The 14,371-nt window shown below is 43.4% G+C and overlaps 1 protein-coding gene across 4 annotated transcripts in view; it reads left to right on the forward strand.

Moving 5' to 3' along the window:
- rnf216 (ring finger protein 216) overlaps positions 1-14,371 on the forward strand; it is a 226,999-nt gene that overhangs the window by 61,844 nt on the left and 150,784 nt on the right. For 3 of the 4 annotated variants that reach the window (XM_086000328.1, XM_086000325.1, XM_086000326.1), the window contains 5 exons: positions 1,986-2,100; positions 3,013-3,167; positions 5,000-5,050; positions 7,765-7,902; positions 9,177-9,325. In XM_086000328.1, coding sequence (XP_085856454.1) covers positions 1,986-2,100; positions 3,013-3,167; positions 5,000-5,050; positions 7,765-7,902; positions 9,177-9,325 — 608 coding nt within the window. The remainder of the gene's footprint in view (positions 1-1,985; positions 2,101-3,012; positions 3,168-4,999; positions 5,051-7,764; positions 7,903-9,176; positions 9,326-14,371) is intronic. The other variant, XM_086000327.1, reaches the window with a different exon arrangement.

A 14,371-nucleotide genomic window follows, 5' to 3' on the forward strand; every position in this document is an offset into this window, starting at 1 on the left:
GAAGAGGCTTGACAATCTGTCTCAGTGCCATGGGTTAGGCTGGGGGAAATAACGGCCATGTTTTCTGCTTTTGATTACTATCCAGCGATCTGTGCTGGAAGAGCATATGCAAGGACATCAAATGAGGACAGGATCAGGTGAAGTAATTGAGGATGTCTGACGCCCGTTGTCCAGCCCTACAACCCTTTGAGATCTCTGCGCTCTTCCAAGTCTGGCCTCTTGCGCATCCCCGATTTTCCTCGTTCCACTAATGGCGACCGTACCTTCAGCTGCCTCTGCCCTAAGCTCGGGAATTCCCTCCCTCAACCACGCCATCTCTCTGCCTCGCTACACCTCCTTTTTTACGAGGCTCCTGAAAACCTACCTCTTTGACCAAGCTTTTGGTCACCTGTCATAATATCTCCTTATGTGGCTCGGTGTCAAATTTTGTTTGATGCTCCTGTGAAACGCCTCGGGACGTTTTACTGCGTTAAAGGTGCTATATAAATGCAAGTTGTTAACGTGTTCAGAAGAGGCGGGCAAACAACAAAATTAATGAGTGAGGAAAAAATAAAATTTGGTATTGTAACATCAAAATGTTGCAGCATTCTATTGTTATGAGATGTTGCTTGGGTGCTTGAATTGTTGAATAGTGACATTTAGTGGCTGATAAGCTTGAACTGAGTGAGTGAAAGTAAGAGAGGGTGTAAGTAATGTTGGAGTCAAAATTGTGTCCTTTTGCTAACCTTTCTAAATGGGAATAGGCGATATGGGATAGAGGTAGGAGATACGGGGTGTGGGATTGGGGGGCTGAGGGTATGGGATAGGGGATAGTGGGTATGGGGGAAGAGCAGGGGAGTGGGAATAATGGGATAGTTCTTTCAAAGAACGGACAGGCACGCTGGGTCAAATGGCCTCCTTCTGTGCTGTATATAATTATATGTTGGGGCAGGTTATTATTATGTCCGTGTATAATTGAGACACGGACTGCAGGAGTTGATTATAACAAGTCTTTACTGAATGGAGACAACCTGGAAACTGAAAGTGCAGAAGCCTGCTAGGGCCTTTTATACAGGGGTGGTCACTGCCGGTACTGCAGTCTGAGACCAGTTATTCCCTTAAAGGTACATACACAACAGTTATAGTATAGGTATGGGATAGGGGACAGAAGGTGTGGGAAATGGAGTATGGGATGGGGACAAGGGGGCATTGGATAGGGAACAGAGGGGTATGGGTTAGGGCTCTGGGAGAAGAGTAGGGAAGTGGGAATAATTGGATAGCTCTTGGAAAGAACCGACACAGACACTATGGGCCAAATGGTCTCCCCCTGTGTTGTATGATTCTATGGTGGAAGTGGTATGGTTGCACCTTGAGCTCAATGTAGCTGGGAAGGTGATTAACATATTGACGATATGTTCTTACTTCTTAGCCTAGCATCCTCTGTTAGTTGATTTACGCAAGTGACAGTCTTAATGCATACACAAATACCAAGAGGCGATCAGTAGAACAAAATGGTTATCATGCTGCTGTCCTTCAGTCTCCCATAGTGCATTAATCTCTGTGAACTTAAACTTACTTTCGTGATTTTTTTTAAAACTGTATTTTTACTTTTATTTGAATAGGCAACAAAGCTGATTGTCGTTGCTCCAAAACAAGATTTTTGTTTCTGATTGGCATCCTGTCATTGTTTTAAATAAATGCCACTATTTGTGATTTAAGTTGCACATTGTCAGGTAAACTCAGTTTTTAAAATCTCCACGTCATTTAGGTAGATGCACCAACAGCCACAGTGGGGTAAAAAACCAAATCTCTCGTGAATTCCCTCCGTTTTATAAAAGGAAATTGTATGTAAATAGTTAGCTGTCGTGTAAGGACCTTTATGGCGCATGCTCTTTGTGATTTTATTTATGAACTCTAGTTTTCGAATGACAAACTGATTTTGTTCTATGAACCGTACACAGTGCCTGCTGTTTTAGCATTTCTTTCCCTGCTGATTTGCTTCGTAGGCCTTATCAGATGCTATTAAGCAGTGGCAGGAAAACTCGCCACAATCCAGCCAGAAAAAGAGCAGACGAAAAGAAATGAGCTCATCTAATTCAATCATTTTCAAATTTGAACAAGGTAAGGAATGAAAGCTGCTACTGTCTGGAGCGCCCATGCTGTAAGCCCTGACCGTGTGGATTAATGTAGCTTCAAAGAGTAAAATCTAATTTGCCTGTAATTTTTAAGTGCTAGTTGTTGTATTTAAGTGAATGGGGTAGGCCCCAATTCTATTTGTATTTCATTCCAGTAATTCAGGGGGAAAAAATCCATGTCCGATTTAATGACACAAGCGTGCAGAATGCTGGGGATGGGTGTTAATATACTGCGTGTATTAGACACGACACTTCTGAATGTCTTGCATGTTTATGCACAATAAAGCTGTAACATCTCCCAGTACTGTTCGTACATAAGCAAAAATTGTAACATTTCTATTTGGCCTGTTACTGAGATTTGTTCCAAATGGAACTTTGGCAGTCACGTTGAAGAACAGCGTGAGTAACCAGAAATTATTTGCATCTTTCCTCTTCCTCGCGGGGTTGTCATAATGACTCTTGTGTTGAAAAGTGAAGGTGACACGGTTGTTTAATAGTCTGGGAAAAACTGTCTTTTAACACATGGGAATGTGTCCTTTTATTGTGCTTGGCAACCCTTGTGCAGCTGTTTTCATCCCACTCAATGGGAACAGATAGTCTTCCAAGAACGCCATTATAATCGAGGTCCGATAGTGTTACCATACTATCTCTAATTACAGCATTAACTTGTACCTCCCTTTAATACAGTCTTTAAACAATCATTTTGTCTGCCTCATTCACTCGAAACCATTTAAATGTGAAGCGTTGGCCAAATACAAAAAAAATAGAAAAATTTTGAAAACCAAAGTAGATTTATGCATGGAATTTTCCAATGTGCGTGTGTATATAAATATTTATAAATATATATATATTTTTTGCGATATTAGAAGGATTAAATGTTAGAGGCCTCTCATTCTAGCTGCATTTCTCTCAGGTGCCTTTAAAATAGAGAGACAGATGCGCTTTCTAGAAAACAAAAGACGACACTGGAGATCGTATGAGCAGGATGGCCTTCATCCAGTAGTGCGACAGGAACTGGAGTTCTTCCATCAGAAGATGAAAGAGATGGAAGAGGTAAATGACCTGTTCGGAAGGGGAGTGCAAACTGGGGGGCCTGCAAGTCCCAGATGGCTGTTCCGAAAGTTTATCTCAAGTGATCTGGTAGAAACATTTTGTGGGGCAGGTCTTTGTTTTTTTCGATATCTAATGCCTAGACACAAGGCATTGGTCTGCATTGTATTATTGGCGGGGTGAGGGCAACCGACTGATCATCTTCTCCGATGGAAGACAGCTGTCACCTGTTTATTTACTTTTTGTGTGGCGAAGCTCCCATATGAAACGCAAGTTCTTCACACCAGTGCAGTGTTGCTTAGAACCATATTTCTGACTTAAACTACATCATCCTTCATAAACCCGCATGCAGTTGCATTCTTGTGCACCTTCCATTTGGTGCTGTCATACAGACCACCATGGTGCCGAGCAGAATCCCTGTTCAGTGCTGATGCCAACTGGGGTGTTGGTTGGGGTGGGGCAATTGATCTTGGTAGAACATTGGGTGCGAATAGATGGCCTTGGCTCCAATATGTTTCATGGTCAATTGACCCTCATTGATTTTTTTTTTACTCTTTTTTTTTTTTCCCCCATTCTATTTCCCCTCCCCCCTCCTCCTCCCCCTCACCCATTACATTCTCTTGTTTTTGCAATCTGCTGTATATTTTTTGGCCCACATTTTAAATATATGTTTTAGTAGATCTCTTGTGGTATTGCACACGGTGAGTTGTTGGTTGCGTGTTGCCTGGGATGGGGGACAGGGTTGGATGTGAAAGTGGAGGAGGTCTACATATCCATCAAAGAATTTGGGAAGGAGCTTAGAAGAGATCTTCCCAGAGACGACCAATTAAGTATTTTTAAAGTGTCTGGAAAATAAATAAGCATTTTTGTTGCCAATCATGGGTAGAGAAATGAATTTGTATAAACAAATCTCCCCAGGTAATATAGGGTAGTAGTTCTTTATCTTCATTGTCCCATCAGTTTAGTTAGGATGCGACCTTTTTATAGTGAAAGCCAAGAAATACATAAAACTTAAGTTTAATATTTTTTTATTTGCGTCTTTGCTTCATCAAAAGTATCTGCAACTGTACTTTAGTGTATTTAAGCAGAATATTATGGTCAAGCATTTTAAATTCAAGACTTTTGTTCAGAACCGTCGTACCAACCATCCAGTCTTTCCAGAGCTTGCTATCTGTGAGTAATTGTTGTGTTTTGAGGACTGAGGATAAATAGAAGAAATGGTGTAAATATTTAGAAGCATTACAATATCAAGAATCCGCTTGAAATTTAGAATATTCAAAGTTTCATTTGTCACACATGCAGCATGCTGTTGAATTTACTTGGGAGTCAATCATTTCAAAACTGAAGAAAACTAGGGAGGAAACTAAGGGGGGGAAAAACTTAAGCTGGAAGCTCCCTAATGGCTGAGTGATTTCATGCAGTGAGTAACTGAGTCACACAGTCTGGAATTCCCCATTGCTGCTGGATTTGCTGATCTCGACCAGGGCAGCAGTAGGGGTGTGCTACAACCTGCCTCCGTGCTTCAAGTTTAGGCAACGGGGAAAATCGGTGCAAATTCCCCTTCCTGATTGCTATCCCGCAAGCCCTGCTGCAAGAGCCCTTCATGTGCAGACAGGATTGGCTCATCAGTGGCGCCCCCTGCAGTTGACTGTCCAACCTCGCACAGGAATAAGTTGCTGAGGGTACCTGACGCCTGTGGAACCGGTACCACAAAAAGGAGTCGGCGCCTTTAGTGGGGGTGAGGGGGCGGGTGGGAGAGCACAGCAGGCAGAGAAAATTGAAAAGTTAGATCGTTCGCTGTTGGAGCCATACTTATAACTCTGTTTCTGTTGCAGTATGCAGATTTTCAATTTGCTATGCAAATGAATGAAGAACAATATCAGAAGGTAAGCGCAAGTTGCACAACACTTCAAGCCAGCATATTACAGTCCACAATCTCCAACTTTAGAGTAGCGCCAAACGTCATAATCATTTATAAGTGACTTTGTTTTCTTTCAAAAGTTGGCCATGCTGAGGACCACCTGAGTGTTCCATTCATGCATCTTAAAGAACTGATGCATCTTCTCAGCAGCTATTGGATTTTTAACAGATGCGATTTGTTCTGTCTTTTGGATTCGACTTTGAAAGTAGGCATGCTAAGAGCCATCCGAGCATGGGATTGTATCTTGAAATGCTGTAATTAAAGGCTAACCTGTCGAATTTTTTGCCTAAAATAAAACTTAAAAATGCTGCAGACACACAACAAAATATTTGAAAAGAGAGATAATAAGCTTTATGTTTCCGGTAGAAACCCTTGGTCAGGACGGGAGGGGTAGGGACATTTTTTTTTTTTACAGAACTGACTAAAACGGAGAGAGGACGGAAGAACAGCCAGAACATGTTCTCTTCTGCGCCAGTTCTATGAAGGGCCTCGGCTATCTTCCCCTTCTAGTTGTGACAAAAGGGTTTAGACCAAAATGTTGAGCTGTCTTTTCTCTCTTTAGATGCTGATGGAGCGGCTGTGTATTTCCAGCATTTTCTGTTTTAAAATGTTGGATTTTTATCTTCAATTTAAAATGGCAATTGTACATTTGTGCTTTTCCTTTTCCTTCAGAAGATTTCTGAATGATTTGCACATTGTCTGGTCAATTAAGAGTATTGAGTGCCTGGCGTACATTCTTTGAATCATGTCGTTTGATTCCAGCGGAAAAAACAGAATCCAGTATTTACTGTGCATTTCTGAAGCACAAGCCTATCTGAAAACTTGAGGACCCAGAAAGTGGGCTGCGTAACACCTGTTTTTCGGCACTATGCGGACAGCCAAGGCCCCAAAATGGTGGACAGGAAGCGAGCGCGCGCCTCCCGCCCAACTCTTTCTTCCCCACCCCGGCCTTCACTTACCTGTGGGCTGCTGCTGCGCCAGTCGTAGCAGAATCTTGGTCCCTTCTCCACTCCTCACGCAGCACCACCTTCATTCCAATGAGGCCCGAAGCCCAGTATCCCGGGATTCATGAATGAATAAATATAGGAGCGCCCGAATTTCTCGGCCAAGGCATTTACTGTGTTTCTTGCGTGGCAATTTTTTTTCCCCCAAAGTGCAAATTTTATTTAAATGTTGTCCTTGGTGGAGTGCAGCAGTTCTGCAGCTTTTCTGTTGTTCTGTGTTGTTGATCAGTGTTCTCCTGTTGTCACCAACCATTTATCTCTTTCTTTCTGTCTCTTATGTCAGCTGTGGCTCAGTGGGTAGCGCACTCGCCTCTGAGTCAGACGGTGTTTGTGGGTCAAGTCCCACTCCTGGGACTTGAACACATAAAGCTAGGCTGACACTCCAGTGCAGTGCTGAGGGAGTGCTGCACTGGCGGAGGTGCCGTCTCTCGGATGAGACGTTAAACCGAGGCCCCGTCTGCGCGCTCAGGTGGACGTAAAAGATCCCATGGCACTATTTCGAAGAAGAACAGGGGAGTTATCCCCGGTGTCCTGGCCAATACTTAACCCTCAATCAACAGAACAAAAACCGATGATCTGGTCATTATCACATTGCTGTTTGTGGGAGCTTGCTGTGCGCAAATTGGCTGCCGCGTTTCCCACATTACAACAGTGACTACACTTCAAAAATTCTTCATTGGCTGTAAAGCGCTTTGAGACGTCCGGTGGTCGTGACAGGTGCTATATAAATGAAGTTTTTTTTTATAATCCAGGTATGTGTCTCCCCCACCTCCCACCAGCATCAATAGATAAAGCATGCCTCTTCAAAAAAAAAAAAGAGTGCACTGTGTTGCATCACACTATTTTTTCCTACTTAAGTCTCGGTCACACGCTCCTCCATTTGAATCACAGAATCCCCACAGTGCAGATAGAGGCCATTTCGGCCCATCGAGCCTGCACCGACACATATCCCACCCTACCCCCGTAACCCCACGTATTTAATCCCCTAACACTAAGGGTCAATTTATCATAGCCAAATCAACCTAACCCGCACATCTTTGGATCTTTGAATGTCCAAAGTCAAATTGATTGCAGTGTTTCTATCCGATCTGGACAAACCAGCTTTTAGTGGAATCTTTAATGCAGCTTCCAAAACACCTTTAGCTTCTATACTCGGTGAAAGTGCATTAGTAATTGTGCTCCTGAAGGCCATGAGATATAGAGAAATGGTGTGATTTGTTGGCGGGGGGTGGGCAAGAAATATTTTAAGACTGGAATTTAGGTATTTTTTTTAATTCGCTTATGGGATCTGGGCGTCGCTGGCAAGGCCAGCATTTATTGCCCATCCCTAGTTAGCTTGAGAAGGTGGTGGTGAGCCATTGACCGAAGCGTGCCTTGAGTGTGAACAACATCACACCAGAGTGATTGGTGCCGTCAGTGGAAATGTTGCAAATCAGAACAAACATTGCCTTGCAGAATTGGCATCCTTCATCACCGCAGGCTATTCATAATAATTGATGGTGGTTTAATTGAATCCGCCAGTACTGTTCTTTTCCAGTTGCCTAATTCAAATGACTGGATTACTTGAATTTATTTAACATTAAAAAAAAAAAAAACAACTGCAGATTGTCAGGTGTATATTGTGTAGCACGTGAATAAAAATGATCTGCAATAAATCCACTGTTGCTGCTTACAGGATGGCCAGCTGATTGAATGTGGCTGCTGTTACGGAGAATTTGCCTTTGAGGAGTTGACACAATGCAGTGATGGTCATCTCTTCTGTAAAGAATGCCTCGTGAAGTATGCGCAGGAGGCCGTGTTTGGAGCTGGCAAGGTAAGGACTCACTTTAAAAGAAGTGCCCCTTTTTTAAAAAAACTGGCAGCCTGTGTCCCCAAGGTTTAAATGTGTACCTGGAATAAAAAGAGCCTGATCTCTAATAATCCACCTTTTGGTGATTTTACTTGGTTCTAGTTGTTTTGAGTACAAACTGTGCCAAATTTTGCAGTGAAGTGCATGACTGCAGGCTTAAGTGATTATGCTGTCTGTTGGTTTATTCTGTGCTAAAGGATCTCTCGCCATTGTACCGCATGTTGTGTCATTGGCTAGTTGAAATGTGGTATTTTATTTGAGGAAGCTGAACCGTGGGTTAATTCTGGATTTTTAGTGGGGAAGTGATCCTGTGCCATGGCAATTAACACCAGGTCTATTTTGCCAATAGAGGAACATGGTTTGGATGAGTATTATGTAGGCATGGTACATTGCGGACAGAGAGAGGCTCAAGGGCAAGTTACTGATTGAGATAATGAAGAGATTAAAAATAATGATGCTGGTATTTGAAAGGCTGGAATGCAGTGGAAGGGGTGCTAAAGTTCACCTTCCACGGCTCCCCAAACCGCCTTCCCCTGAGGTAGAAAAAGGAAAAGACAGCGAGCGAATACTCTTGATCACTATCCAACAATCCCAGTTTAAAAAAAGTTTGTCTGTGTAGAATTTGGATGATCAAAGTGTAAGATTCAACCAATGGTTCAATAGCCAGTTAACAACATTTACTATCTCGACTCAAAACCTGAACAATGGCCAGCTGGTTGAGATACCAGAATGTGGCCCCGTACCCCAAGTTGAAGTTAGTACTTTCTGGATGGGAGCAGAGAAATTTAACACACACAAACAAGGATGGCGTCCACCATGAGAGTTTCATCAAATGGAATGCCAAGACCCAGCCTAGTCGAGAATCTGAGATGCAGATGAAGGACAAGGAGAAATGGTGAAGACCATTTTTAAGGAAGAAAGGCGAACTGAGAACAGGAGAGGAAAAATAGAAACGAGGTGGGATTTGGGTAGCAGTGAGTAGTTTTCTGGGTTGTGGATTTTGTGGTTTTCAGTGTAGTGCAAGGTTTGCACTGGGAATGAAATAATTGAAGATAATATTAAATGATGATTACATTTAATTTATTTAAGATTTTTTTTTTACAGCTCCCTTTAAAAGTTCCCCGCCTAATTGATGTAGGCGGCAAGTAATTAAGGTTTTTGATAACCAGAAATGTTAGGTAACGGACCTGATGTGTTTTACGATGGATCATCGTGTCTGTTTTTCCTTTTGTTTTCAGTCCCAGTTGAGCTGTATGGATAGCTGCTGTACCTGCACATTCCTCAATGGCGAACTGGAAAAGGTATTGCCAGAGAACATACTATGCAAATACTATGAACGTCAAGCAGAGGAGGCGATTGCTACAGCCTGTGCTGATGAACTTGTACGGTTGGTATCTGACGCACGTTGTCTTCTGCACTTCTCCTTAATTAAACAAACCTGGACCAGCGTCTAGCTCATGAGACACAGTTGTGCGTTGCATCCTGGGGCTGATGGCTATAACTATGCTCAGCAGTTGTTAGATCTGAAAATGTAGTATAAAGCTGCACGATGCCATGATATTCCATTTTATTTAAGCAGTTAGAAAGAAAGACTTGCATTTATATAGCGCCTTTCACGACATCAGGACATCCCAAAGCACTTTATGTCGTCACTGTTGTAATGTAGGAAACAAGACCACCAATTTGTGCACAGCAAGCTCCCACAAACAGCAATGTGATAATGACCAGATCATCTGTTTTTAATATTGATTGAGGAATAAATATTGGCCCAGGATACCTGGGATACCTCTCCTGCTGCTCTTCAAGGGAGTGCCATGGGATCTTTTACATCCACCTGAGAGCAGACGGAGCCTCGGTTTAACGTCTCATCCGAAAGACGGCACCTCCGACAGTGCAGCCCTCCCTCAACACTAGCACTGGCGTGTCGGCCTAGATTTTTGTGCTAAGCCTCTGGAGTGGGGCTTGAACCCACAACCTTCTGAGTCAGAGGCGACAGAGTGCTACCAACTGAGCCATGGCTGACGCATAATAGCATAGCATAATCGGCAAGAAGTATTTTTTATCAATAGTAATGCAAGCCATGGAAGTCTCAAAACGGTAATAGAGGAAGGCTAGATGATTTAGTACTTTGAGTACTGTTGGGGGGGGGATGGCTTATCAGAGGAAGGCAGCAGCAGCCAACTTCCTGGCACCAGGGGTGGCTCTGCTGCACAGAATGGGAGGAAAAAGAGGGGTAGAGCTATAGTAATAGGGGATTCAATTGTAAGGGGAATAGATAGGCGTTTCTGCGGCCGCAAACGAGACTCCAGGATGGTGTGTTGCCTCCCTGGTGCAAGGGTCAAGGATGTCTCCGAGCGGCTGCAGAACATCTTGGAAGGGGAGGGTGAACAGCCAGTTGTCGTGGTGCATATAGGCACCAACGATATGGGTAAAACGCGGGATGAGGTCCTAAAAGCGGAATATAGGGAGTTAGGAGATAAATTAAAAAACAGGACCTCAAAGGTAGTAATCTCAGGATTGCTACCAGTGCCACGTGCTAGTCAGAGTAGAAACAGAAGGATACTTCAGATGAATACGTGGCTAGAGGAATGGTGCCAGGGGGAGGGATTCAAGTTCCTGGGACATTGGAACCGGTTCTGGGGGAGGTGGGCCCAGTTCAAACCGGACGGTTTGCACCTGGGCAGGGCTGGAACCGATGTCCTAGGGGGAGTGTTTGCTAGTGCTGTGGGGGAGGGTTTAAACTAAAATGGCAGGGGGTTGGGAACCTGAGCAGGGAGACAGAGGAAAGGGAAACAAGGATAAAAGCAAAAGATAGGAAGGAGAAAAACAAAAGTGGCAGCCAGAGAAATCAACGGTTTAAATCAAACATGGCCACAGTAAATAATAATTCTAATAGGTCTAAGAGCGTTAAAAAAACAAGCCTGAAGGCTTTGTGTCTTAATGCGAGGAGCATTTGTAATAAGGTGGATGAATTGGCTGTGCAAATAGAGGTAAACGAATATGATTTGGTTGGGATTACGGAAACGTGGCTCAAGGAAGGCCAGGACTGGGAACTCAACATCCAGGGGTATTCGATATTCAGGAAAGATAGGCAAAAAGGAAAGGGAGGTGGGGTAGCATTACTGGTTAAAGAAGGGATTAACACAATTGTAATGAAGGATATTAGCTCTGATGAGGTGGAATCTGTATGGGTAGAATTGAGAAATACTAAGGGGAAAAAAACGTTAGTGGGAGTGGTTTATAGACCTCCAAACAGTAAGGCGGAGGTTGGGGATGGCATTAAAAGGGAAATTAAAGAAGCGTGCAATAAGGGCACAGCAGTCATCATGGGTGACTTTAATCTACATATAGATTGGGCCAACCAAATTAGTAACAATACTGTGGAGGAGGAATTCCTGGAGTGTTTACGGGATGGTTTCCTGGACCAATATGTCGAGGAACCAACCAGAGATCAGGCCATCTTAGACTGGGTATTATGTAACAAGAAAGGATTAATTAGCAATCTTGTTGTACGAGGCCCCTTGGGTCGGAGCGATCATAATATGATCGAATTCTTCATTAAGATGGAGAATGAAGTAGTTGACTCGGAGACTAGGGTCCTCAATTTAAATAAAGGAAACTACGATGGTCTGAGGAGCGAGTTGGGTAGGATTGATTGGGGAATGGCACTCAAAGGGTTGACGGTGGATAGGCAATGGCAAACATTCAAAGACCGAATGGATGAACGACAGAATTTGTTCATCCCAGTTTGGCATAAAAATAAAACAAAAAAGGTGACCCAACCGTGGCTAACAAGGGAAATTAGGGATAGCATAAGGTCCAAGGAGAGGGCATATAAATTGGCCAGAAAAAGCAATAATCCTGAGGATTGGGAGCAGTTTAGGATTCAACAAAGGAGGACAAAGGGATTAATTAAGAAAGGGAAAATAGAATATGAGAGTAAGCTTGCAGGGAACATAAAAACTGACTGTAGAAGCTTTTATAGATATGTGAAGAGAAAAAGATTGGTGAAGTCAAGCGTAGGTCCCTTGCAGTCAGAATCGGGGGAATTTATAATGGGGAACAAAGAAATGGCATACCAACCAAATACATATTTTGGTTCTGTCTTCACAAAGGAGGACACAAATAACCTCCCAGAGATGCCAGGGAACATAGGGTCTGATGACAGGGTGGAACTGAAAGAAATCAGTATTTGTAGGGAAATGGTGTTAGGAAAATTGATGGGACTGAAGGCCGATAAATCCCCAGGGCCTGATAATCTACATTCCAGGGTACTTAAGGAAGTGGCCCTAGAAATAGTAGATGCATTGCTGGTCATCTTCCAGAACTCGATTAGACTCTGGAACGGTACCCATGGATTGGCGGGTAGCTAATGTCACCCCACTATTCAAAAAAGGTGGTAGAGAAAAGGCGGGGAATTATAGACCGGTAAGCTTGACATCGGTAGTGGGGAAAATGCTAGAGTCCATTATAAAAGATGTAATAGCAGAGCACTTGGAAAGCAGTGACTGGATCGGACAAAGTCAACATGGATTTACAAAAGGTAAATCATGCTTGACTAATCTACTGGAATTTTTTGAGGATGTAACTGGTAAAATAGATAAGGGAGAACCAGTGGATGTGGTGTATTTGGACTTTCAGAAGGCTTTCGATAAGGTCCCGCATAAGAGATTAGCGTGCAAAATTAAGGCACATGGGATTGGGGGCAAGGTATTGACTTGGATAGAGAACTGGTTGGCGGACAGAAAGCAAAGAGTTGGAATAAACGGGTCGTTTTCCGAGTGGCAGGCAGTGACTAGTGGGGTACCGCATGGATCGGTCCTAGGACCCCAGCTGTTCACAATATATATTAATGATCTGGACGAGGGAATTGGATGTAATATCTCCAGATTTGCAGACGACACAAAGCTGGGTGGGAGGGTATGCTGTGAGGAGGATGTCGTGAAACTCCAGTACGATTTGGACAGGTTGGGTGATTGGGCAGAAACATGGCAAATGCACTATAATGTGGATAAATGTGAGGTTATCCACTTTGGTGGCAAAAACAAGGCGGCAGATTATTATTTGAATGGCAATAGATTGGGAGAAGGGGAAGTGCAGAGAGACCTGGGTGTTCTTGTGCACCAGTCGCTGAAGGTAAGCATGCAGGTGCAGCAGGCGGTTAAGAAGGCAAATGGTATGTTGGCCTTCGTAGCGAGAGGGTTCGTGTACAAGAACAAGGATGTCTTGCTGCAGTTGTACAGGGCCTTGGTGAGACCACACCTTGAGTATTGTGTGCAGTTTTGGTCGCCTTACCTGAGGAAGGACGTTCTTGCCATGGAAGGAGTGCAGCAAAGATTCACCAGGCTGATACCTGGGATGGCAGGAATGACGTATGAGGAGAGATTGTGTCGATTGGGCTTATACTCACTGGAGTTTAGAAGATTGAGAGGGGATCTCATCGAAACCTATAAAATTCTGTCAGGCCTGGACAGACTAGATGCAGGAAGGATGTTTCTGATGGCCGGGGAGTCCAGAACCAGGGGTCATAGTCTAAGGATAAGGGGTAAGCCATTTAGGACTGAAATGAGGAGGAATTTCTTCACCCAGAGAGTGGTGAACCTGTGGAATTCTCTGCCACAGAGGGCGGTGGAGGCCAGTTCATTAAGTATATTCAAAAAAGAGTTGGATATATTTCTTAAGGCTAAAGGGATCAAGGGATATGGGGAGAAGGCAGGGACAGGGTACTGAATTTGGATGATCAGCCATGAACTCATTGAATGGCGGAGCAGGCTCGAAGGGCCGAATGGCCTACTCCTGCTCCTATCTTCTATGTTTCTATGATTTAATGGTGCACAGTTTCCTCTGATAATGCTCTTCTGAAGCGCTTTGGGACATTTTACTAGTTAAAGGCGCTATATAAATCCAAGTTGTCTCTACATAGGCAGGATCTGGAAAAATCTACGCCCTTACCTGAGGGCTACTGGGACGCACACACTTCCGCTCCTTGGCCTCACCAAACTTGAAGTGCGCAGGGCCCACGTATCCCAGAGGCGCAGGTAGTTCGCAGCGTCCCTGGGATCACGTGGGCCATGGGGAGCCAATCACAGAAGGGAATCTCCCTTCATACACTTGACAGGAAGACCTGTCAAATATATGAATGGAGATCAATGAAAAAACATAGTAAAACTTTAAATACATTTTTTTAAATCACATTTTTATGACTTGAAATTGCAATAAATTAAGTATTTTAAACAAAAATTAGATTTTTTGAAAAAAATAACGTTTTTTACGGGGCTAAAAATGAACTTGCCTTTTTTTAAGTATTTTTAAATGATAAATCAGTGGGGGAAAAAATGTTTTTTTAAAAACTTTTTTGAACTCTTATCCTGGTAAAAGCAGGTCTTACGCAGGCTTTCACCAGGCCCAAGAATTGTAAGGGTTTTCTGCGGGT

The sequence above is a fragment of the Somniosus microcephalus genome, chromosome 11 (assembly GCF_052327205.1).
Source record: "Somniosus microcephalus isolate GS21.2 chromosome 11, FLI_Smic_1.0, whole genome shotgun sequence".
NCBI classification, from domain to species: domain Eukaryota; kingdom Metazoa; phylum Chordata; class Chondrichthyes; order Squaliformes; family Somniosidae; genus Somniosus; species Somniosus microcephalus.